Source organism: Megachile rotundata, chromosome 5, assembly GCF_050947335.1.
Source record: "Megachile rotundata isolate GNS110a chromosome 5, iyMegRotu1, whole genome shotgun sequence".
NCBI lineage: Eukaryota > Metazoa > Arthropoda > Insecta > Hymenoptera > Megachilidae > Megachile > Megachile rotundata.
The window spans coordinates 14628114-14655244 of NC_134987.1; the positions used below are offsets into that span (position 1 = coordinate 14628114).

Consider the following 27131-nt stretch of genomic DNA (forward strand, 5'->3'; position numbering starts at 1 on the left):
TCGTCTGTTGTTGGTAGGTTGTTCCGTTTGTTGACGTTTCATCCGACCACCACCGGTATTTCATACACGGCCACGCATATGCGAGTACAATGATGTACACTTAGCGTGTACACGTTGCTCACCGGTAGAGAAAAGACCACTCGACTCGCCCCCTTAGGCTATAAAAGTAATTATCGCCGGTTGTTAACGATTTAGCGTGCGTGCACTTTCGAGATCGCGTTTCAACGTTGCCCTGAAGCAGACCCAGGGAAACGGATATTACCACGAGTGGTATTTAAGTGCGATGAGCATAAAGGAATCTATTGACGTCGCTTAGAGCTTTAATTACCGATTTATACGCTGACGATGGAAGTCGATGGTCCTTTAACAATCAACATTGTTTTGAAATTTTTCACGGCTGTCACGTTCTCCTTTGCTCTTCTAATATTTTAAACTCAGGATTTTGGGTTCACAGTTAGTGTCACGTGGACCCACGCTTGAAGTGTAATTTGGGACTACTTTTACAGAGTTATTTGGAACCATAGTATTTAGTTTGGATCAAACTTTCTTGTGTACTTTGGATTTCTACTTAAAGTGTAATTTGGATGCATAGACTATAATTTGGATACACAATTACAACAATATTTGGGTACACATTTAGAGCAATAGTTGGATTCACATTTACCCATTATTTACCCATACATTACCCATCATGTGGATCCACATTTCACTAAGTGAGACTCGTCATTTGAATCCACATTCTATGTGTAATTTGGATTTACATTTAATTCAGTATAAGTGGAACTATTACTTGAAGAAGCATCTAGCATTTCTAGAACATGTGTGAAGTTTCACTCGCAATTGTACTTTTCTGTTATTATTTATTATATAAATCTGACATAACAGCATGAGGTATGAACAAAACTGTAACTATAAAATAAATGTAATGCACGTTCACATGCATCGATATGACAAGTTTTGTAATACATTATAAAAATAGTTAATCGGATCTAAAATAAGATAGCAGATGAAAATATATTTCATGACGTTAACGTTCACGTCGAAAGGTTATCGAAATTGGTGAATATCTTTTTCTGTAATTGGTGCACATTTAGGCACGCATCGAGAAATCCTGAATGACAATTGGAAATCTTGGAAACGTCGTGACCCAGTTCTTCTTTTCTGGAAACACACGCATCACTAGTAGCGACAGTAAAAAAACGCTGACTCAGCTTTTGACGTTAACAGTCGCACAGGTGTCAAGTTTAGGTTAGGTCAGCAAAGACGTGCGAGTAGGAGGTTCGACTTTACGAGCGAGAAAGAAATTGCTTTTCACTATAAACGACGAGATCTCGGCAACTGAAAGTCGTAACGCGATGAAACAAAATTTAAAGAAGAATCTATCGGAAATACATTTCATTATGTGAACTATGAATATTTATGCATTTATGATATATCAAAACAAAGTAAACAAAGCATAATGCATTCTCTGTTATTCTCCTAAAATATACGATTTATTTGTATTTTGAAAACATTGATAATTCATGAATACATAAACATTTGATGGGTTAAATATGTCCTGAAGATACCTGATATCTTCACTTAATTTTAATACGATAGTTATTAACAAAATTCTAATAATAATAGTAATAAGTGTATAATGATAATTGTAAAAGAAAATGGGGACTCTAACAAGCAATTGATGACTATAAAAGAAAATGGCGGTTGTGTAAAAGGCAACTACCGGTTCGACTGTATTATTGAAATCAATATGTGGAGCAGCGTAACGATATAAAAATAGATTGGCGTTGGAAGCTCGCTGTAAAGAATATGATGTAAAATATAATATTTACAAAACACATGTTGTTTAAATAAACCTTTTAATAATTTAAAATGATTTAAATTACTGTTGAAGGTAAAATTACAGGGTACCATTCCGATATTTTAGCATCCATTTTATTTTGTTTATTATTGCGAATAATGTATGCATTATTTACCGTTATTATTTACTGTTGTGAGAAATGCTTATGAACAGGAGAGTGTTTAAACATTTCGAATCGTTTGTTAAAATATATTATAGCTAATTTACTGATAACGTTAATTTTATTTGTAAGGACGACGTTGATTATATTTAGAAAAATAATGTAAATTATATTAATCAAAATAGGGTGAATTATATTAATAAAAATAACGTTAATTATATTAATAAAAATGAACGTTAATAGTATGAATAAAAACAACATTCATTATATTAATCAAAATAAACGTTAACAATATTAATAAAAATAAACTACAATAATATTAATATAAATATCATTCATTATATTAATAAAAATAAACGTTAAATACATTTATAAAAATAACGTAAATTGTATTTAAAGAAATAACGTTAACTGATTATATGAACACATAAACAACGTTAAATTATTATTATTAACGAACGAAAGTTGTGTTGACTGAAATATTTAGCGAAAGTTTTCAGCATTTAGAAGATTAGTAATAATTTTCGTTGACGATGAAAAATATAATATCAGAAGAACTTAGGTAGTCAGTACAGTGAATTCCGCGCTAACAAAGTATCCTTGGTACGACTAAATATTCAAAGTTTCTATTTAGCGAGAAAGTTCAGGAACGGTGCGTAATTTAATATTAAGCGTGTTCGAGCACTTTCTAAGTAGTCCCCAAGTTCTCGGATTCCGTCCGAACTCGATTCTACCTTCGATCGTGAGAAAAGCGTCGACAACTGCCTTGTAATAGAAGCTCGATGCACGGTATCGCGTTAAAGTTTGCACTACTGATATGAAGGACCTATTGCATATACACGTATGCAAATGATACGAATAAAAAATTCAACAGAAAATGTTAGATTTATTATCATCAATGAAAATACACTGGTTTGCAAAACTAGTTGTACCTGATAATCTATAAGTTGATCTTCTAAAACTACTGTACTTTTCAAACCAGTACTAAAATGAACCTCAACCAATCAATTGTTCAAATGATCCTCTACCAAACAACTATTCAAACAGTTTTCTACTAACCAAGTGTTTAAATGTTCCTCCATCAATCAAATGTTCAAATGATCTTCTACCAACCAAATACTTAAATTGTCTTCTATTAAGCGAAATATTCAAATAGTCTTCTATCAGCGAATTGTTCAAATGGTCTTCCAGCAAACAAATATTCAAATGGTCTCCTACTAATCAAGTGTTCAAATAATCTTCTACCAAACAACTATTCAAACAGTTTTCTACTAACCAAGTGTTAAAATGTTCCTCCACTAAACAAATATTCAAATGGTCTCCTACTAATCAAGTGTTCAAATAATCTTCTACCAAACAACTATTCAATTAGTCTTCTATCAAGCAAACATTCAAATAGTCTTCTACTAACTAAATATTTAAATAGTCCTTCATCTGTCAAGTGTTCAAATGATCTACTAACCGAATACTTAAAATGTCTTCGGTCAAATAAAATATTCAAATAGTCTTCTATCAACGAAATGTTGAAATGATCTACCAACCTAATATTCAAATGGTGCACTAATTAAATGTTCAAACAATCTTTCACCAAATAACTATTCAGTCTTCTACCAAGTAACATTCAAGTGTTCTACCACTCAAACGTCCAAGTGGTTTCCTACCTTGCTCCAATATCGTGATCTAGATTTGTGTACCTATTTTTGCGTCCTTAGCGATAATAGGCCTTAATGGTAGCGTCGGTGCGTATAAATGGAGCTTTATACGTTCGATGTCCGTAGATATGAACGTACCTTAACGATGAGACGGTTATTTACGAGTCGACTGCACGCATACGTTGCGTTCGAGTACACAGAGCTTGTACAACGATGTATCCCTTCTATGTTCTCGAGCTGTTGGCCACTTTAGTACCGGCAAGCATGCCGCCAATTTCCAACACGGCTCGACACTTAACCCTAGCAAACGGACTGGCTCGCTTATTCAATGCTGCCACGTCGACTCTACGTCACTCCTGATGGACTGGTCTTCCGGTGCGTTAATGTTGCGTTAAGCCTGCCTTCGCAAATCCATTCGCGTGTGTGTACCAGCTTCACGCATTATTACCTGTATACCAACGGAGAAAATTGCTGCCGGTGAATCGAGCTTCATTTCATCCAGGATTTTCGTATTTTCCTACCCCTGCAAATTCTATTTCGTAGGCTTCGGGATGAAATATGACTCGTATTATGCTCCTTTCCGTTTATGACCGGCATAAGTGGAATTGATTAGCTCCCTTTTCTTCCTTTCCTTTATGACGCCCGTAATTCTTCTCCTTTTGATTGGATTTCTTTGTTTATTACGTCGCGTTTTTTCCTACTTGTTGCTATTCTTTTTCGGTAATTGATTACCTATTTTCTCCTGCGTTCACGAGGGTCCTTTTCTTTTATTTCTGCTTTTTTACCGAAGACGGAGTTTTTCGTCTTTGCTTCTGTGATTCTTACTTTTTTGTGAGGCATTTTCTCATAGAAATTCGAACAGCGAAGTTGTGTTTTTGCTCTTTGCTTTTACTTTTTTATAGTGAAGGATTAATTTTTCTTCTTGCCGTGGGAATTTCAATTTCTTCTTCGTCAAGTTTCATTTATGATACATTTTGTTACCTACTTCTATTTGTTAGGAATTTAAGTATAAATAACTTCTATTCTTTATTTTTCACGCAATGGAAATTATTTCTCTTGATTTTTTTATTATTAATATCAATTATAATGGATACTAATTTTTACTGTAGTATAGTTTGGACATCTACTATAGTTCATTAGAAATTCTTATTCTTTTGATACAAAATATAATTGTGACAAGCAAAATTAATCTAATACGTAAGAAATGTTATGAAACATGTGAAATCACTAATTTCACATTAAACGAATAAATGAATCAATATTTCCTTCTCTGCATCTAGTGATTCATTATCCTCAATTTACAGTATTTTGATTACAATGGAAATATTAATTACGACATCTAAACTTCTATTGTTTGTGTCCATTCATGCTACAATATCTATTTCATTTTAATGACAAATTATTATGTTTAATTAAGAAATGTTATTATCGAATATGATTCCAAATTCAATCACAGCCACCTGATTAATTGCAAATATAACTGTTTGCAGACTTGCTTCTTTTATACATCGTATAAACAACCATATTATTAATTTAGTATGAATTAATATGCACGTTTGTTGATCAATAATTTAATTATCAGTAATTATTGAGACAAATAATGTAATTATTACTCGAATGTTAAAATGGATTTGAAGAGAAAGTTGAAGATAAAAAATTTTTCTTAAAAATACATTCACAATTATATTTAAAATATTCTTGAATTTTGAAAATAATTAACTTAATAATTAAAATAATTAATTTATTTTGTGGACATTGAAGTAATTAATTTATAAATAAGTTTTGTATTAATTTGATAAATCTATGAATAGATTTTATTTCATAAATAAATTTCATTTTAATTTTATTAAGTTAAAAATAAATTTTATTTTAATTACATGAATAAAGAAGTATTTACCATTTTTCTATTTATTTATAACACGTTAATTAATACATAAAATAAATAAAAATAGCTTTTACTTTTATTCTTGTACAAATTTTAAGGCTCCGATATTTTTCACGATTTTCACAAGTATTTAAACTATCATAAAAGAATTGTTAAAACTTCTCGTGCAAATTGGGCATAAAATACTCCTCCGAAAACATCGAACCACTAAAAAGTTTTAAATCACGCTTAAAAAAAAGTGAATATCGGTTCTTGTATCGAATCGAGCGTGCGATCTTTGACCGATTAACTTTCTCAACTCGAGGTAAAGTCATGGAGAGTTAAATGCTAATAACCAACACGAGACCGGTTAAAAGCGATAAAAAGAAAAACCAGCGGAGGTTTGAACGTTTCATTTTTCTAAAGGAAGCCTCATTTTGAAGCTTTCATTACTTCTCCTGTCTTTAAATAGGATACGAAAACCTTGTTGCTTTATATCTCTGCAATAAGTTCCGTCTCAGAGATTAAAAGTCGGAAAATGAAGGAGAGTCGTTTGGTTCTTTTAAAGAGAAACGATGCGAAATCGACAGTAGTCATAGTTCGGTTACAACCACGGCAGATACAAAACTTTCGACATTAACCAAAGCCCAACTTGGTCTCTTTCACACGCCAGCAATCATATTTTTGCCTGGCAGCAAAATTATCTAATTGCTGGGGCTATAAAATATTGACCCAGTTGCTGACGAACTTCGGGACTCTCTCGAATTAAATGCTGCTTTGCCCTGATTATTCTGTCCTTTTCTTTCTCTTTTCTACAATTCTAACTAATTACAAGGTGACCATTGTCTCCCTTTCTTTGTTACGTTGTCAATAGACGTTTATACTTTCATTATATCTTCAAACCTAACCCCACTTTTCTGCGCCATTGCAGTTTTGCCAAACTGAACTGTCACTGGTACAATCAGTATATTTCTAAAGTAAGAATATTCTAATAATTTTCAGGATGTATAGATTATAAATTTTTTAGGCATAAATTGCTCTTCAGGAGCAAACCTCACTTGTCAATAGACGTTTATACTTTCATTATTCAAACCTAACCTCATTTTTCTGCCATTGCAGTTTTGCCAAACTGAACTGTCTTTGTCACTGGTATAATCAGTATAATTCTAAAGTAAGAATATTCTAATAATTTTCAGGATGTGTAGATTATAAATACTTCAGACATAATTTGCTCTTCAAGAGCAAACCTCTATGATTGCACCACATATGCAAGTCTTCACATATTCCAGAAGCAAAAGTATGCCACTGATATGCAAAAATCTTAACATTTAAAATGATGAAGGAAAATATTTGACAAGATAGAGTTTGCAATTTATTCAAAATGATGTTTCATATTAATTCTCCACATCTCTCCATTTTCAATTTAAGAGTAAAAAGCTTTGATATTATTAAACGTCTCCGACAAAAAGCGAGATTTCTGATACATGATCCTCAAATATTTCTACACGTTTTCATCGTTGATAAAACGCAGTCGAGCAATTATCTCGTCGTTACCTACATTACGGGGACATAACCGTGCATTCGAACTTGCAGGTTACGTCTGCGTTCACCTTTTCTTGAGTCGTGCTTTAGGGAAAAACGTGAAATTCTTCGCGTACCAGCCCATGAAACGTAATTTTGTATTGTCTGGCTGGAGCGGCCGTTTCCATTAAAAGCACTCACCTCGGCATTGAAGTGCGCTATTTGAGCCCATGCATTATATTGAGACTATTTACTGTCTCGAGTGTTCTTATTGTTATGGAGTAACGAGCACTAAGCCGGGGACATTTCGCGAACAGGCTTGAATAAATAATAAATTGTACGTGATCCGTATTAAAGATGAACGTCACAAAGGATATCATACTTTGTATGATTTTATTGTCATTAATCAATTATATATAATTGTTACAGGCAGCCATGGATCATTACTTTCAATTACAGTTCTCGTGTTATTCAATTAAATGTTCCATCAACGGTGGAAACGAGTACAAACAGCACGAAGAAAAAAAAATGTATACACGGTTGTTATGTTCTACTTCTCTTTTTTTCGGTGAATAGCTTTCATTGAAATGTTCGCCGTGTTTACAAAGGTATCACTGATTAAATAAACGAAAAATGTTTACGAACGTAAATGTATCCGACAAACATTGATGTTAATTACACTTGTAAATCGAGGACCATTGTTTGGTCATCGCTGAATTGAAACACCTTCATTCCTATTTTTCGTTTTATTAACATTGTTAACTTGCGCTATTAGTATGAAAAAAGAGTCGCGTGTGCGAAATATTTCAAAGAGAACAATCGGATTTTTAATCGAAGAATTCAATCGACAACCATAAACGCATGTGTTTAACTTCCGCGTTGAAATTGCGTTATTTTAGGGCGAAAGATAAGGGTTGATAAATGAATAAACGAGCCTTATGATAAGGGACGATAGAAAACGTGAAAAATGAAGGTCGGAGCCGAGAAGAGCGAAGGAGCTGAAAACTGAATCAATAAGAAAAGAAGACTGGAATATTGTCGAGGAAAATAGTATCTTTGACTTCCAGAAATTTTATTACCGCACAGATTTTATTCTTCTGGCTCGAAATTAAAATTCTACCAGGTTTTATCTCGTGTTACTCTAACAACGCAGTGCATCTGACGGAATAAAATTCTTTTCATTGTTTCAAGAACGCGTAAAAGTGTTTTTAAAGGCACGTGTGTTCTGTCGATTTAAACTTTAATTTCAATTTTTCTGAATAAATTTTAAAATCTCATCCTGAGACGAAGTGGTCGAAGTGACATTTTGATGTAAATTGAACTGTAGGACATTTTATTAGTCTGGCAATTTGATGACATCAAAGTATCACAAAATGGCGGCTATGCTACAACCGAAGCTTAAGTTTACGCAGCAGACTTATGCATAAGACAGCGGTACGAAACTAATACAAAACGGTACAATTTATTAACAAAGTATTTAGGAATCAATGTTTATATGACATTTTTTATTTAATTTTGTTCATAAAATATATTGGTGAAGTCTCGTTGAAAGAAAGTGAGACATTCTGTTTAAAATCCAACAGCAAAGTTCTGATTTTAATAGAACGAAAGTAGAAAAGTACAAAAATAGTACAAAACTGTTACGACTTGTTAATAAAATATTTGAGTCAACGTTCACCTAACATTTTCGCAATTTTGTTCACATAATATATAGGAAAAGTTTAGAAATAAAAAATTGGGACACTGCATATAAACAACAAAGCGTCATGATTTCAAAAGTATGAAAGTACAAAAGTACGAAAATAAGTACTCTATAATAACTTGCTACTAAAGCATTTAAGAGTAAATATTTATACAAAATTTTAAACTTAATTTTGTTCACAGAATATTAGCAAAGTTCCACAAAAAGAACTGCACATAAAAGAAGTATAAAATCAGTACTAGTTTATAATTTTAATAAGAGCCAACATCTACACAATATTCTTTCGAAAATTCTGTTCGTAGAATGTGTGAGATTGTTTTTACAGTATAATGGGTTGGTAAGAGTGTTGAATGAGGTTCGTAAAAGTAGTAAGAAAGGTTGGTTGCTGAGTGAAGTTGGTATGAGTGAAATATTTTATAAGTTGGTATGAATGTTGAGAGAATCGGGGGTTGAACGGAGGGTGCTTTGAATGAGTAAGATGTCCCATTGATACATTGAGTAAGGCTAATTAAATATTGAAATTATGTATGTTAACACTTTTACGACCGCATCTTTGCGCAGTGAAACGTCGCCATGAGCCGGCAATACTTTTGACATCACGTGGGAGTCAACGGCTAATAACAACGCCCTATCAATGACACCACGTAAGTGTCACCGGCCAACAACGACTGGCCTGCCTATGGCACCACGTTGGTGTCACCGGTCGTGAAAGTGTTAATTATTATAACTATTAAATATACAGAAAGAAGTCTTCAATATTTTCCCCCAAAGAATATACCAGCAGAAGGAAAGTAGTACACCCTGTACATAATTACCGACGCTTAAAATGCAAGGTGATCCTGACATCCAAAGTCTGGTTCCGAATGAAAAATCGAGCTCCTAAAAGGAATCTTTTACAACGAGTGATCCCACATATAGAGATGTAGGTCAGCCAGTGATTTACACATTGCTCAGCATTAATCGTCATTAGCCCCATAAAATTAGCACCGTTAACGCCAAAGGAGTAGCTCGGAGCCGGTATAAAAGCACGGTGACTCGGTAGGGATGGTAAGAATCCAATTGAAGTTATGAACTAAACGCATAATGAGCTTGGTAGGTAGCACTCCGAGAGGCAAGTAAGTATTATTATATTATCATAAGCGGCTCTTCTTCTCGTCGACCGGCGGACTCCGTTGTCGTCCATCCACCGAGTCACCTCCGACCCCCTATCTCTCCTGTCAGCTAACTAATTTCATTCCGCAAGTCTTTAATTAGTATTCGTCGCCGAGCGTCCCAAAGTTTTTCACTAGACTCGTCCTACCAGGACCGTTCACCCGTATTTGCATAGGCGAAAATTTTCCAGCGTGAAACACTTTCTTGCACGGCTCACCTTCGCGTTTAATAATTCCGTCTCGTCTCTTCCTAAATTTCATATCGGGAAAAATGATTATTCGTTAATGAAATTTCACTGTTGCCCGTCTACTGCGCCACATGTGCACGCCGGTTATAAATCCCTTTGTGCCTCGCTCCGCGTTATTTATACATGTAAATCGAATTAAGCTGAACCAGCCAGGGAAAGGAGAACGAAGAATAATTACGAGACGGTTACGATCACTCGTTATTCTGCTAAAACGTGGTTTATTCGGGGGAGGGGGCAATAAACATTGCGTGCTTTCTCGAAGGTCTTTCGAATAATAAATTCGAACGTTATTTTCTTCAACGGGAAAATGGAACAGGATTTTTTTATCTCGTTTTGGCGGTAGTTTTAGAAATTTATTTTATCTTTTAAAAAGTTATGGTGGAGGCTAAAACTGTTAAGAGTACTTGCAAAGGTACTTTACTGTGCGTTTCTTTGGAATTCAATTGGATCTTAATGATAACGATGTGAACGCTATTGAAGTTTTAGTGGTTAGGTTAGGTTGTAACGTAAGGGTGAAATTATAACATTCTCATAGGAAGAGTATTTTAAATTTATAAATTTAGGTGCATCTTAATTTTTAAATTTATGAATTTTCACAGATAGAAATCCATTTCAGCAACATTCTAAATTTGAAACTTTAGAGGGTTGTGAATTAAAAAATGTCAAATTTTAATTCTAATCATTTTACAACAATTTCTGCGTTCAATAAAGGAATATAAAATGTAAATAAATTATGGCACCATCTTCCACACTCGAAACACATGTGCATCTTACAAATTTCCCTTGCAACACATAAAATTTTACGGAACCGAATTTCGTCGAATACGTTCCAACGAAAATCGTACATTTCCTCTCAGCTCCGAATTTTCATTTTTATATCTTTTAAATGCGTTCATCCTGTTCTTGAATCTGTCGCGTTTATCACCCTCGAAGGATAGAAAAAAAACGTTAAAGCACGAAGAATATCGGCCAAGGCCAGAGGTAGCTTAGAGGCGTGTCGTTTAAACTGAAAGCGTTTGAAATCTTGCTGCGCGATCTCTCAGAGTCTAACGAAACCCACGAGTTCTGGGTGAATCTGTTCCCGTCGAACAACTTGGGGTTTTTGGTGAAAGTTTTTGCATAATGTCAGAGACCAATCATCCTCGTTAAATTCGTATTTTCATCTTTGAACTTAAGTTTTTAGAGTTTCTGCCCCCGTGAAAGGAGCTTTGGACGGTTCAATTATAAAATGTATATTCACTGTCGTTTAAAAGATTTGGGACGGACAAGAATATGGTAGGATGGATAATTATGTGAATTAAATGAAATGTTGTAGATGGAAAGTTAGAGAAGATAAATGATATAATGGGAATTTGGAGGAATTGGAATGGTAGGCTGTTTGAATTTTGGCTGGTGAAAGTTAGTTGGGTTTTTAGTATTAGATTCTTGAAGTCAACGTTAGTGAATTTTATTCACGTAAATGTCAAAATTTATTTGAAATTTAATTTTATTCAATTTTTCAATTTCTTAATTTTTCAATTTTTCAATTTTTCAATATTCCAATTTTTCAATTTTTCAATTTCTCAACTTCTCAATTTTTTAATTTTTCAATTTTATAATTCCACGATTTTAAATTTCCAAAATTTCCAAATTCCAAAATTTCCAAATTCCAAAATTGCCAAACTCCAAAATTTCCTAATTCCAAAATTTCCTAATTCCAAAATTTCCTAATTCCAAAATTGCCAAATTCCAAAATTTCCAAATTCCAAAATTTCCTAATTCCAATATTTCCTAATTCCAAAATTGCCAAATTCCAAAATTGCCAAATTCCAAAATTTCCAAATTCCAAAATTTCCAAATTCCAAAATTTCCAAATTCCAAAATTTCCAAATTCCAAAATTTCCAAATTCCAAAATTTCCGAATTCCAAAATTTCAAAATTCCCAAATTCCAGAATTTCCAGATTCCAAATTTCAAAATTTCAAAATTGCAAAACTTCCAAATACTCAAGTTTCACAAATCCAAAATTCCAAAACACCCAAATTTAAAAATTGCAAAATTTCCAAATACTCAAATTCCTAAATTCCTAAATTTCTAAGTTCCTATGTCTCTAAATTACTATGAAAGTAAGTTGCTAGATTTCTTAATTTTCAATCCTTCATATTTAGATTCCTAAAAATCTACATTTCCAATTCTTTAAATTTGAAAATTCCTGCATTCATAGATTTAATTTCCTAAATTCTTAAAATCCTAAATACCTACATTTTTAAACGTCTATATCGCCAAATAAATCTCTAACTTTCCATATTTGATAACATGTAAACTTGATATATGTAAACTTAAAAACTCAGTTTCAATTATAAATTTGAATTCAATTTAAACAGCCTACTAATATGTGCAAATACATACGCGTATAAAATTACGTATATATGTATATTTATTTCGTGTATAAAAGTTCTAAATTTCCAACGAATAAAAATGTATTTCAATACACAAATATACCTAACTCTAATAAAATTCTTATATACGCATCAGAAAGCTTGTTGTATTAAAGAAACGAACGTTCGAAGTTGTTGAGAGGCAGAACATCGAGGCGCACAATCTCGTCGGCAATAAAATTAAAACGCAACGAAGTAAGTACACAGAGGACAAAAAATCACAATACAGTATCATGAACGAGTGGATCGCATTAATTGTAGACGCTTCGTGTTCAATTATAGCTCATTAAGTTCCTTCTTTTCTCATATTTCCGCTCGTTTGCGTAGGCCGCGTTTTAGCTCATCACCGTGAAGCCTTATTTTTACACTAGCTCCTTCGTTTCGTCATTGATCCGTGGTATGCGTTCGCACTCATCCGTTTTATTCGTTGAATAATTTTACTGCTTCCCGAGTTGATCCAGTCGGCCAACAAGGACATTGAAAAATGAAAATAAACACGGTTGTTTCATTTCGAATTCACGACTGGACGGCGATCAGATAATGGCGGTGATTGCGATCCTAACCTAAATATCTAGTTTTATTACACAGCATCTAAATAGTAGGATTCGGTTGCTCTACTGACTCTATTTCTTACTGGAAAATTTTCTCTTTTTGGTGTTTTATATATTTTTATAAAGAAAATGTTAATATACGTTAATTAGGGAATCAATTGGTTTAATTTCATTTTTTACTGAAAAATTTTTCTTCTTGATATTTTTAAATGTTTTTACAAAGGAGAGCTTATAATGCAAAAATAGATAATTAAGGAATCAGTTGGTTTACTAAATTTATTTCTTACTGAAAAATTTCTCTTCTTGATATTTTTAAATGTTTTTACAAAGGAGATCTTATAATGTAAAGATAAATAATTAAGGAATCAGTTGGTTTACTAAATTTATTTTTTACTGAAAAATTTCTCTTCTTGGTATTTTTAAATGTTTTTACAAAGGAGATCTTATAATGTAAAGATAAATAATTAAGGAATCAGTTGGTTTACTAAATTTATTTCTTACTGAAAAATTTCTCTTCTCAATATTTCAAATATTTTTATAAATAAAATACTGTTATAAGTAAAATATTATTTTGCCAACTTTGGTACTTACAACTATATTTATTTTCACTCCACAATTAATTTTTTGTTAGTTTAAAGAATTATTTTAATGTTACGTTAATAAAATAATTTAGTTTATTTCAAGTATAACGAAATATTAGAACAGAGGATCTTACAATATGTTGAAGTGAAAATATTATTATAAATACATGAAGAATATTTTATATAGAAAATTAATTTTTTAGAAGTTATAAATTTGATACTTCTATTGAAGAAATTAATTTCTTCTTCAAGATGGTGTCTTGATAAATATTTTTGTTATGAATGCAGATATTAGAAAACATAAGTAATATATAAATTGATATTTCTGTTAAGTACATATAGTTATAATTGAACATTGTGGGTACTGTTAGGTTAGGTTACCTCTTCAATGGCGTTCGAATTCAAAGCTAACGATTTTCAAAAGAAAGAAAAAATTAAAGAAACTCCTTTGTCAAAATCGATCAATTTCGCACCCGATGACTTGTTTCGAAAGAAGAAACTCTTTCGCATGTACCATTAAAATTGTACAGTGGATCATGTTAGGTTAGAGTACGAATTCGTAGCCGTTTTCGAAAGAAAGGAAAAACGAAGGAAACTCCGTCGAAATCCATCTCGAGGTATCGATTAACAAACACGAGCGATGCCTTTGCAGGTTGTGGTTGTTTTTTGTAGAGCAACCGTTCGCGGTGAAACCGTTTCGAATTTTTCTGAATGACGGGGCGAAAGCTCTGTGTGTCGAACGAGCCTTCCGTTGCCGGTAAAAGAGACGGACTTTTTGAACGAGTAACGCGATCGTGCGCATCCATTTGTGCAACGTGGAGTTTCGCAGATCTAATCGAATTCCGCTTACGTCAAGGAAAATTCCGAGTCCGCAAACGGTGAACACGATATTTAATTTCGACTTGGCGGTTTCGGGTTCGCGCAGCTCGATTCCGCGGATATAAATACAAGGGATTTCAAGAAATAAGGGGAGAAAATTGTCCGGAATGCTTGACTTGATTCATCATAGACGGAATTAGGTGGAGGCCAAGGATATTTTAAAAGAATCAATTCAGAGAAATGCGATTTGGGAGAATTATGGGCAATTGTGAACGTGGGAGCGCGATGTATGAACGTAAGTGGCGGGCACTTATGGGTACTGATAAGACATCGGTTCTCAAATATGAAAATTTTAGGTTCTTGCATTTTTCCGAATTTTTCAGATTGCAAATTATTCAATTAGAAATTGTATTTTTAAACTTGAAAATTAGAATGTTTGTAAAATTGAACAATTTTAATTGAAGTATATCTAGGATGTCAAATTTATAAATTAACAAAGTTTGTAAATTATTCAATTATGTTTTTAAACATGAAAAATAGAATGTTTGTAAACTTGAACAATTTTAATTGGAGTATTTCTAAGATGTGAAATTTGTATATCAACAAAGTTTGTAAATGATTGAATTACATTTTTTAACGTGAAAATTAGAATGTTTGTGAAGTTGAAAAATTTTAATTGAAGTATATAGAGAATGTGAAATTTGTAAATTAACAAAGTTTATAAATTATACAATTATAAATTATATTTCTGTATTTGAAGATTAGAATGACTGCAAATTTGAACGATTATAATTCCCGTATTTTTTAAATAACATATTTGTAAATTAACAAAGGTGCTAATGTTTTATACAATTGAATTATGAACTCCACCAAACTGCCAAATTTTTAGATATGTTTTCCAAAATATTAAAAAAGAAATTGGTCAGAAACGTTCAAACTATAAAACAAAATAAACTAATTTATTATGTCATGTTAAATCTGTCCTGTTAAATTTCCACATGCCCCGAAATTAAAATTACTAAACCTTCTTAAAATTAAATAAATGAATTTTCCTTGTGTTTTCTCTATATTTTCATTCTTCCTAATAAGTTACTTCAAAATTTGAAAAAATATTATTATAAAAATGTTATAGAACGAAAACACAAGTGAGAAGAACATTGGAGTTAATAAAACTGCAATAGATAGCTTTATCTAGGGGTTGAAAACAGTTACGATATCGATTTTGCTTCTCGAAACAGTTATAAAGAACGTTTATTCTGAATAACTGTTATAAGAAATTGAAATTTCTGTCCATATCTGTTTCGCTCACGGTTTCAATATTGATTCTCATATCGGCTCTATATCGTTCATAAAACAATCTTAAACCGATTTTCCTATGGACTTTACAGTACTTGATTTCACCACATACCATCGAATAATGTAATATTAAAAATTACATTTGGTTACGAGAAAAATATTTCTCTCAAAACTATGAAACATTTTATTTATTATAAGCATCATTTTCAAAAATCTAACATTTCAGTTTCAAACAATAAATTTGTAAATAAATGTACTCCGATCTTACATTTACTATTTAATATAAATCACCTCATTATTTTTTGTTAATACCTCGAAATACCTTTATTTTATATTGTATTAAAAACGGTGCTCGATTTTGAATTGAATAATGTAATAGCTACCTATCTTCCGATCACGCGAGCCGCTCATTGCAACAGAGATCATGCACCATCGTTAACAACAGAATGCGAAAAGAAGGAATGTGTATTCTTACTCACCTTCAGATTTTGGCGCAGGAGGTTTGCGAGTCGCCCAATTCGTTCGAATACTCCTGCTACCCAGCCATTGTCCATTCATCGCACCGATAGCACTTTCCGCTTCCTGAAACAATGATACCAAACATTGTATCTAACACTGAATATAGATTATATTTACAACACAGAAAATTGTTCTGCATCAAAAAGTGAACAACTACTCCAAGTACATGGTTAAAATTCTACTTTAGCTTCAATTCTAATTGTAATCCTCATAATCAATAATTGTTAAATGCAAAACTTGTCTAACTTTTTAATTTTCTTGATTTGTCCTCACGTTGTAGCAATTATTATTCATTTCTGCATGAAAATTGTTTTAAGTTAAAGGATTAAAAGTTCTATTAAAATCTTGTTTATACTATATTAACATCGACTAAAATAAAAGTATCTTAATAAAAACCATATATTTCTTTAAAAACAGCAGAATTTTTGAAAGATACAAAATCGCAGTGAGTCGAAAAAAAATGAAAGACCGTAGTTAACACATTTTGATCAAACACAGCAAGTAAATTGTATGGCACGTCGTTTAACGTGTTAAATACTTGCCGTAAATATGAAATTTCACGCGCCTCAAAATCTATATTCCTTTTGGGCCGATAGAAACAAAAATTGTTCATATTTCCGGGTAACCGATACGCGATAGGTTCTCCCATGTTCATTTACTCGTTGGCTACGATCAAAGTGCTTCCGATTTAGGGGAAAGCGTTCGTGTGCAATGGAAGCCAAAAAATAGAATGATACATTTACACGAAATTGTTCACCGCATACGATATTCCTTTTAGATGCTTCACATCGATATTCGTATTCATACGTACTTGAATATGCACATGGCCTATCATGCATGCACGGGCTAACTAAATATTCTGGTATTAGAAGCTGAATGATTGGAAGCTGTTTACGTATAATTTTATTAGAATAATCGGACAAAATATACTGTCTGTCTTTATAATGTAAACATTTTATTTTTGGATATTATATGTGTCTGATTACATAATATTTTAACTTTTATTATTTGTTTTAATAATTTTAACTGAAGCACTGAAGAAATTGTACATTAAGGGATTAACCCTTTATCCTACAATTTTTTAAGCAGTTCAGTGAAGACAAATAAAGAAAATTGAAAAATTATGCACGTTTTGTATTCAATCCTTAATTTCGAAGACTGCAATTAAAATTGAACCCAAAATTCATTTGCAATGAAAATATAAGTCTGGTTCATCATATGTGAACTTTCAAATGTTATGACGAATCTAGTTAATTTTTATTACAACTGAATTATATGTATGAGTTAATCTTATGTATCAAATATTTATTCAATACAAAATATCAGATATTTGAGAGCTAGAAAATATTCAGTAACTCAATAAAAAATATTGTAAATGTCACTCATCTCATAGAGTATCGTATAGATATTATAAATTATGTTTATAAAATTGTATTTACAATAAAATATTTTTTATATACATTTTTATTCTTAATCCATATATTTAGATTACCAAAGTACGCCTATAATATTATAATACTTTACGAGTCATAATTAAACAAATGGTTTAAATAAGTCAACTACCAGTTTATTACTGTTATCGATGTGCTTATCAATTTTAAGTTTTTATATTTTATGTCTGGCCACAATATTTTACCAATCGCAATAAAACAGTAAATAAAACAACTAACAGTTTATTAGTGTTATAGATGTTTACCAATTTTATGTTTGAACATTTTATATCTGGTAATATTTTACGAGTCACAATTAAACAAATCAACTAACAGTTCACAAGTTTTAAATAATACATTTTATGAGGAGTTGAAATGAGCACACGGTATGATGGAAAAAATGCTGACAACCCATATTTCAAATAGGAGTAGAACAATAGATTCGATAATAAAGCAAAACAATAGAAAGATATTGCTTTCACGCTGCTCCGTAACTGCAGGACACCAATAACTTTCTCTGTAAAATGTCGCTTACAATGAAACATTTTTTTCTCTACGTATTTTTATTTTTATTTGTCATTATCAAAATAAATGTCAACCAATAATTTTCTTCTTAATCTCTATTTCTCATGTTCTCTGTATATTCGTTCATTTTATATATAAACATTGCTGAAACACTGGTGCACAGTGTTTTATTTTAATATTTATGAATGGTTCAAATTTATAAACTTAAATTCACGAATTTAGGAAGTTGGAAATATAAAAATTTTTAAATATTCAAATTTATAGATTTTTGAATTTGAATGTTTTTATGGTTCTAAATTTCAAATTCGAAAATTTTATTATTTTGGAAATCTGTAATATTTTGTGGAAGATTACGAAATTTTAGAATTGGAAATTTAGAAGTTTGGAAATTTGGAATTTGGGAAAATTGGAATTTGGGAAATTTGGAATTTGGGAAATTTGGAATTTGGGAAATTTGGAATTTGGGAAATTTGGAATTTGGGAAATTTGGAATTTGGGAAATTTGGAATTTGGGAGATTTGGAATTTGGGAGATTTGGAATTTGGGAAATTTGGAATTTGGGAAATTTGGAATTTGGGAAATTTGGAATTTGGGAGATTTGGAATTTGGGAGATTTGGAATTTGGGAGATTTGGAATTTGGGAAATTTGGAATTTGGGAAATTTGGAATTTGAGAAATTTGGAATTTGGGAAATTTGGAATTTGGGAGATTTGGAATTTGGGAGATTTGGAATTTGGGAAATTTGGAATTTGGGAAATTTGGAATTTGGGAAATTTGGAATTTGAGAAATTTGGAATTTGGGAAATTTAGAATTAGAGAAATTTAGAATTTGGGAAATTTAGAATTGGACAAATTTAGAATTGGAGAACTTCAGAATTTGGGAAATTTAGAATTGGAGAAATTTGGAATTTGAGAAATTTAGAATTTGGAAACTTAGAAATTTGGAAATTTGGTGATTTGGAAATTCAGAAATTTAGAAATTTCTAACTTGACATATTAATTACACATAATACAATAGTTGTCCACCACTACATCTACCAATATCCAAAAAAATTATCCAAATATCATTTCAAACATTCCCTCTTAAATCTCTCTTTCGCACACCCCCTCAATTAAAATAAAATCCAAATTACACAAGACAGTACCTATACATCAGAACCACTTAAAAACATCAATATTCATTATCCACTAAAAAATAAAAAAATAGTGGCATAAAAAGTAGAACAAACTTCTCGAATGACCTACTTCACAGGAATTAAAATTGTAACCAGTTTATGGTCCATTTTACCCTAGGTGCAACATCGATGGCCACTCTCCGTTCGGATACTTGGATAAGTAAAGAAGGGACCAAGAAATAGATGTGTTATCCGGCGTTAAAAAATAGATCGTGCAAGTGGAATAAACAAAAAGCTGGGAACATTACGACCAACAGCTAGAGACCGTAACTTGCAGTACACAAGATGGTAGCCGTAACTTTTATTTACTACTGCACTGCTTTGAGAAGCATAGCACGAGTGGATTGAGAAAAGTGGTCTATTACTGTTTCCCCTGCATGGAACAGCCGTAATAAATACGTATACATTACCAGAATATTTTCTGTTTTACATTGTGATACAACCGATGCTTTAACGTTGTTATTTCATAGAATTATTCGGTTCTTCGGGAGTTCGTAATGAAATTTCATGGCTTTAAGATAAAACTTTTATGTGATCAAATGGTTTTAGATGTTATTTGTAGGATTTTGGAAATTTCTTTTGAGTGATGCGAGTTTCTCTTATTAACCCCTTGCTCTGTGATTTATTTGTCAGACGCGTCAGAACTAATTACAGCTACAATATTAAAACAGACAAATAATTGGAAATGTGATGTCAATATGTTATTGTACAATCATTGACTATGTAAATTATAATTGGACTTGAACACCAAATTGTCAGACTCGTCAAAATAGTGCAAGGGGATCAAGTTTTTAATTCATTAATATTGTTAATACATGTGATGGATTGTTATATATTTGTTAACAGAAAACCAGGAATTCTTTACTTTCATTTTGAGACTCTCTACCAAACATCAAACACTATCACCTCAAAATAGAAAAGCAACAGAATCATGTAGTCAGTGTGGACCACATTGAAAACAGTCAAAAATTAGTTGAATGCTGCCAGAAAACCAGGAACCCTTAACTTTCATCTTGAGATCCTCTACCAAGCATCAAACACTATCACCTCAAAATAGAAAAGCAACAGAATCGCACATAGTTAGTGTGGACCACATTGAAAACAGTTAAAAATTAGTTGAATGCTGCCAGAAAACCAGGAACCCTTAACTTTCATCTTGAGATTCTCTACCGAACATCAAACACTATCATCTCAAAATAGAAAAGCAACAGAATCGCGCATAGTTAATGTGGACCATATTAAAAAGAGTTAAAAATTAGTTAAATGCTGCCAGAAAATTGGGAACCTTTAACTTCGTCGTGAGATTACCAAACATGAAGCACTATTACTAGGGGATGGAAGAGCAACAGAAGTCCACATTGAAAGCAGTTTGCTCTGCGTGGTAACAAAGCAGTCACTCTAGTCCGTCTATCATAAGTCCATTACGCTATCCGTATGAAAAATAAGAGGAATCGTAGAAGCTTGCAGAAGAAGGTCTGGGAGCCAAGAAGAGTTAAGGCAGATGGAGGGAGGCGGTGTTCCGCGGTGAGGCCGTTGCGGAGGAGAAATGGATGTGGAATAACAGAGGACGACGTTGGTAGTAACGCACACAGACGCTCGGTTGCGCGTAAATGTGAACGTTCGTGACAGGGTGCCGGTGGCAGTCGAATGGCTGATGCGAAAAGAGGACGGGATAGGAAAGCTAAAAATATTCCCGTCGCGGGAATCCCCCTCCGGAAGGCTCGACTGTTCGAGAAGCTCTTCAGCAATGCGTACGAAGAGAGAATTCCCCCCTTCCCTTTGCCCCCCTCTGCTAGCCATTTGCGACTTTTCGAGGATATTCTCGGGTCCACCTTCAGACGGTAACCTTTCTCGATTTCCTCGTTGCGGTACCATGTCCCCACGTTTCCGGCGATCTTGGCATCACACCGCTCCTCCTCTGACCTGCCTCCGCGGGATAAAGTGTTTCCGATTCGAATTTCCATTCACGATATCACCGGGAAACCCAATACTCGCCTCTAAGCCGATTCTAAACTACGCTCGATAAGTTGCTACTATCCTTTAACTATGGGGTCAAGTAGACATCGTGAAAATGTCCCGACCATTTATGGACCGTGGAAGATCGTTCGTTGTTCGGTAACTATGCACGTGTAATTACGTCATCTGCTCGTGATGGCTGAATTTATGCAACTATTCCTTGAGGTTCACGGGTGTAAGCTGTGTCCCTGCGGGATTATGCTTCGACGTTTCGTATTAGTGCGTCTTCAGACTTCTGACGATGTGAAACGTCGGAACACAACTGCGCAAGGTTTGCACTTTCAGGAAGAGTCGTAACCTGGATCTTGATGGCCTTATTGCGGAACTAAATCATTTGGAAGGTGGGAGGAATCATTTAATATAATCAACCTTATATTAAAACCGACTTTATATTAACACAAGCCTAATTCTTCATTGCACTGAAAGGTCGTTGCTGCCTTTGCAATAATTAATAATATGATAATGTACTAAAGTAATAATTGTAGTAAAGTTGAAGTTTTAAAATCAAACACTTAACTGATACCTCATTGATCACAAATTGGTGCTACTGTATCAATGCTTGAATAACAAGGTGAGCATCTTAATATTCGTTTTGGATAAAATTACTAATTTAATTAAAAATATCTTTGAACGCTGCAGCTATATTTTGTGCCTTTGAATAAGTTATACATAAAGACATTCATTGAATTCCACAAACCACATTTTGATTGAAAACCGTAAATGTAAAGGTAGCCACATTTTTATCGAGAGTCGTAAATGGTAAGGTAACCAGGATTTTTGACTGAGAGTCATAAACCTTTACGTGACTAGGATTTTTGACTGAGGGCCATAAACGTTAATATGACCAGGGCTTTTAACTGAGAGTCATAAACGTTAATGCAACTAGGATTTTTGGTTGAGAATGTTGATGCAATTAGGATTTTTGATTGAGAGTCATAAATGTTAATGTAACTAGAATTGAATCCCATAGATTTACTGGTAATGACAAGGTTTTATATTAGGAAAGGGCTTTTGAAGTATTTGGAGGTTTGGGAGTTTGAGGATTTTGACGATTGAGAATTTGGGGATTCTAGTCTGATTTATCTAAGAAGTTTACACTAGATTTATGAACTTCTGATGACTACATATTTTATTAGGTATTATTTAAAATGAAGTGAAAGAAAGTAGTCTGTACAATTGCTGTTTAGTTATGTAAACTAATATGTTAACGTAATACAGTTAATATGTGAATTAATATGTGAACCAAGCTAATATGTGAACGTCGTATGTTCACATGTCGATGGTGTAACATAAATTAATATGTTGGTACTCTAACGTAAATATGTTAAAAGTTTAATGTAAGCTAACACGTCATCAATTTAATGTAAGCTAACATTTTAATAATTTAATCTAAACTAACACTTCATCAATCTAATATAAGCTAACATGTTAAGAGTCTAATACAAGCAACCATGTTAACAGACTAATCTGAGCTAACACGTCAACAATCTAACGTAAAGTAACATATCGGCAACCTGACGTAACTTAATAAATTAACAGCCTAACATATGTCAACAGTCTATCTTAACATACAAGTTGATAAAAGCTCCCTAATAATTTGTAATTTGAAGTAAATAAATTCGAGATCTATTAAACGAGTTTGAGAAACCTAGCGTTGATTTGTCCAAGTATCCATCAAATCGAATTTCCTACACGGTTAGAAAGTGTCTATAGACCCATCCGTTCTAAACAAGCGAAACCAAGCTGCTTTACACGCATTATTAAGTCATAGACGGATTACGTGGCTTTAACGAAACCGCACACCTCTTTCCATAGGGGGACGGTGACGTCACGGCTGCAAAGCACCCGGGGACCAACGATCGGATATTTTATGGGGATATTATGTCGACGCCAGTGAGGTGGGTAGAAGGAAAATTTTGGAATCAACAGCGACGTGGAAATTAAGAATATGAAATGAATTTTTTGCCGAACCTTTCCTTCCGACCTTATCCCGACACGGATTTTATCGATGGAACGTTATGAAAGCTTTTTTCGGGTTACTTGATTTATTGCTGGCCGGATTTATTGATCTCAGGTTTTATCGTTCGAAGTGGCCAACTTTTGGTACTATGATATAATCTCGGTATTGCCTTTAAGACGATTTTATATGTTCATTCTTGATCAATAATTTTTTTCTTATTTAATATTTCGAAATGGAGCACTTTTTAAGCTTGAATTGATTTCACATTTTAGCTGGAATAGTTAAGATTTTTTTTAGTTTAAGATTAATTATAATTTTCTTTAAAATTAACACTGTAGTTAAAAATTTGATTGAGTAGTATTTTTAAAAAATTTTGTCCAATATTTTCACAATTTTCGTGATAAATCAAGTGACGAATATTTTAAATTAGACCAATAATAAAATTTTTAATAAAAAATGATTCACATTCTCTCATGTGTGTTGACCCGTGAAAAAATGTTTATTTAAAAATATTTTACATTACGTATATTACATACATCGTGTATGCAATTTGAACAATGCAATTTTAAATGTAATTTATTTGTAAATGAAAAATTACTTTTTTAGTTACGAGTTCATTTCGAACACATACAAGTTTAAATATACTATATTATGGAAGTTGTTAGTATTATTTTTAGAAAAGATGTACAATGCGGAGTCTAAACGTTAGAATGGCGGTTATTTGCATCTGCCTTATATCGTTTCCGTAGAACTTGAATAGCGAAACCAGGTCAATTGTGACTCAGACCTTTGAAACTTCGTCTACAACGGTGTTATGAATGTTAGACTAGGGTTAGTATACTCTACCAATGTAACCTAGGCCTTAGTAGTCTATCAACTGTACTGATCGTTCACATAATCACTTTTTTATTGGTAGTTACTTAATTAATTGGTGTAATCAGAATTTAGAGATAATTTTTAGTTAACATTATCTGATAAGGAGTATCATATATTCCCTTATTTCCATAAGGAGCAGATTCATTGTTGCTTCATTTGCTGTTATATAAAATAAAATTGTTATCTCACATATGATAACAATTCATAACAAAATATAACAAAATTTGTATAATTTATAAATGCACAAGATTACACATGTATAAGATATTTACATTTAGGAAAAGTTTTATTGTCTCTCTATTCTTTATCCTAATAAACTCAATTGTTGGTTCATTTGCTTTTATACAAAAATTGTGATCTGACATATTGTAACAATTAAAATAAAACTTGAATAAAATATAATCGAACAAAGTAATACCTTCTGCAAATTGCTGACGTGTCAGACAAGTTCTCTTTATCACTGTTCTACCCTAACAACTTAATTATTGGTTATCTCTAGCAAAAATTCCTATCTCATCTATCAAGACTAAAATTCGTATAATTTATAAAAACACCAAAACCTATAAATCGTCAGTGTGTCAGAAGAATATTCATCACCGCTCTACCTTCACTCAACTGTCCATACCCTAACAAACAACTCAAGCTTTCATAAAAATTCCAGTCTCACGTAAAAATTAAGACAAAGAGCAAAATGATACCCATAAACCGTTAAAATATTCGTCACCAGCAGTTTCCAATCAAAACTAAGTTTACACGTTTGAATTTTTTCCGTAACCATCTTATGTTCCAAAAGTAGCAAACAACTGCAGCGGCAGCAATGAATGGCGGTGATCGAAAGCATCGGAAGTCGTATTGCTTGAATGGCCGTTAAACGCAGTTGGATGTCGAGTAGCAGAGTGTAGGTCGAGGTGAAACGAGAATCCTGGGAATTCGCATTTCCTCGTACATCTTAAAAGAGGTAGGATGTTGGACGCCCGGTGATTAGAACCCGCGATTTAGGTACGTGTATCCGGCGGTCGAAGGATATAGTGGCGGCAGGATACGGGAACGGGTTTCGGGGGGGAAGAAGAAGGTGAGCCAACGGGGACGGGGGGCAGGAGAGGAGACGGAGAAATTTTCGCGTGTTCCTCGAGGTTAACGGAGACACCCGGAAAATTTATACTTCGGTAATAGTAATACCGTGGGTGTGAGGGCAGGTGCCGGGCGGTTGGTCCAGATCGATAGAACATTAAAACAGAGGGGAAACGAGAGGGTCCGTAGCCCGGGGGCAGCCTCCCCGACGAATAACCTCGCCATAAGCGGACGAAGGACTTCTTTTACTCGCTCGTACATCTAACTTCGTCGTGATTTACGTGGTGGATTTTCGTGGGTCACGGTGAATGTCGGCTCGCTATGTGTTTCCTACCGAAAAATCATGCTCTAAAGCCTGACACGTTCGTCTCCTCTCTTTATTTAATCAACGGGATGTTTCGTGAAACTAGACCTTATGGAGATAACGGCGATCCTTCTTGGGAAATATAATTTCATATATAGTTTTGTAGACGGTGGCAACATTTGATTTTTAAGGTTTCCTTTTCAATGAAACGATGTGATAAAGTTAATATGGGAAATGTGGAATAAAAGGGGTGTTTTTGGGTGGAGGAAAAACAGGTCGGAACTGTTTAAATGAGTCACAACTATTTTATAGTTACTTATTATTGCTTAATAGCTTGCCTATTATTAGTTATCTACTGATGCATTCTTGTTACAGCAGCGTGATTTGTTTATTATCGGTTTCTTGCGTTTTCTTTATAACTATGAATCAGCTAATAGTGGAAGAGAAATTTTTATTGTTGAACTCTATTTATCGTAAGAAGTTTTGCATTTGCATCATTTATAGTGTGAATTTAATATGTATATTTATACAGGGCGTTTCAAAAATCGCAGCACAAACGTTTAAATAGTAATTTTACAAACAGAAATGAATAAATAAGAAAAGAATTTAATTTTGTTTATCATAAAAAGAATTTTTTGACGAGTTATAATTTTTTTTTATTAAAGTAAAAATGCAGCTACTCATCATAAATGATTGATGATATTTTTTCTAATCAATGCATAAACTATTTTAATAAAAATTGAGCATAAAAATGTACTAGCCAAATTTTAGTGTAAAAAAGCAGCATGACCGTGAATAATTAAAGCTTACTCGGAGAGTAATTAGCTGAAGAGAAGCTTGTAGCTAAGGCTCTATCCTTGAAGGATTCATTATCTTAGCTACAATTCTATTTGCATCAATAATAACAAATTTAGTGACTTACCGCTTTTTTAACAAACGAAACAAATCCATAACCCTTGGATTTGAGTGTCTGTGGATCTCTCACGACTCTGCAATCTCTGTAACAAAAATAAACAAATATTTTAATATGTTATAATTATTGTCAATCAAGTTTCAGTTTTTATTTAAACTCTTTCACAATTTTTTGAAAAGTGCAATGGTTCTGATATTAAACAGGATTGCATACGTTTTAAAATCAATTTAATAAAGAATATTCATGAAATTGAATCGCAAAATATGATACCTATTTATTACGAGAAATTGGAAAATTTGATGCCTTCATTGAATCAAATTTCCTGAGGATTAAATAAAATTAAAAGTTAAATTTGTCGAAATTGAAAATTGTTGAGGATTGCTGCTATCTTTTTAATAATACTTGATGTGTATATACAAATCAGAAAATGAAATTTTATATTGTATATTCGGGTCCTAAACGACCCACTACCTATCGCATTCAAAAAATTAAATGAATTAAATAATTCCTGACTGAACAGTTTTTTTCTGTTTGTCAGCTATTTCAAAAATTTCTCTGGAAAGATAGAAATCTACAACAT

At 32.8% G+C, this 27131-nt stretch overlaps 1 protein-coding gene across 11 annotated transcripts in view; it reads right to left on the bottom strand.

Moving 5' to 3' along the window:
* LOC100882696 (nucleolysin TIAR) overlaps window positions 1-27131 on the bottom strand; it is a 654466-nt gene that overhangs the window by 61835 nt on the left and 565500 nt on the right. For all 11 annotated transcript variants that reach the window (XM_076532252.1, XM_076532250.1, XM_076532251.1 and 8 more), the window contains 2 exons: window positions 26561-26636; window positions 16242-16344 (listed from right to left, as the gene is read on the bottom strand). In XM_076532252.1, the coding sequence (XP_076388367.1) occupies window positions 16242-16344; window positions 26561-26636 (179 nt within the window). The remainder of the gene's footprint in view (window positions 1-16241; window positions 16345-26560; window positions 26637-27131) is intronic.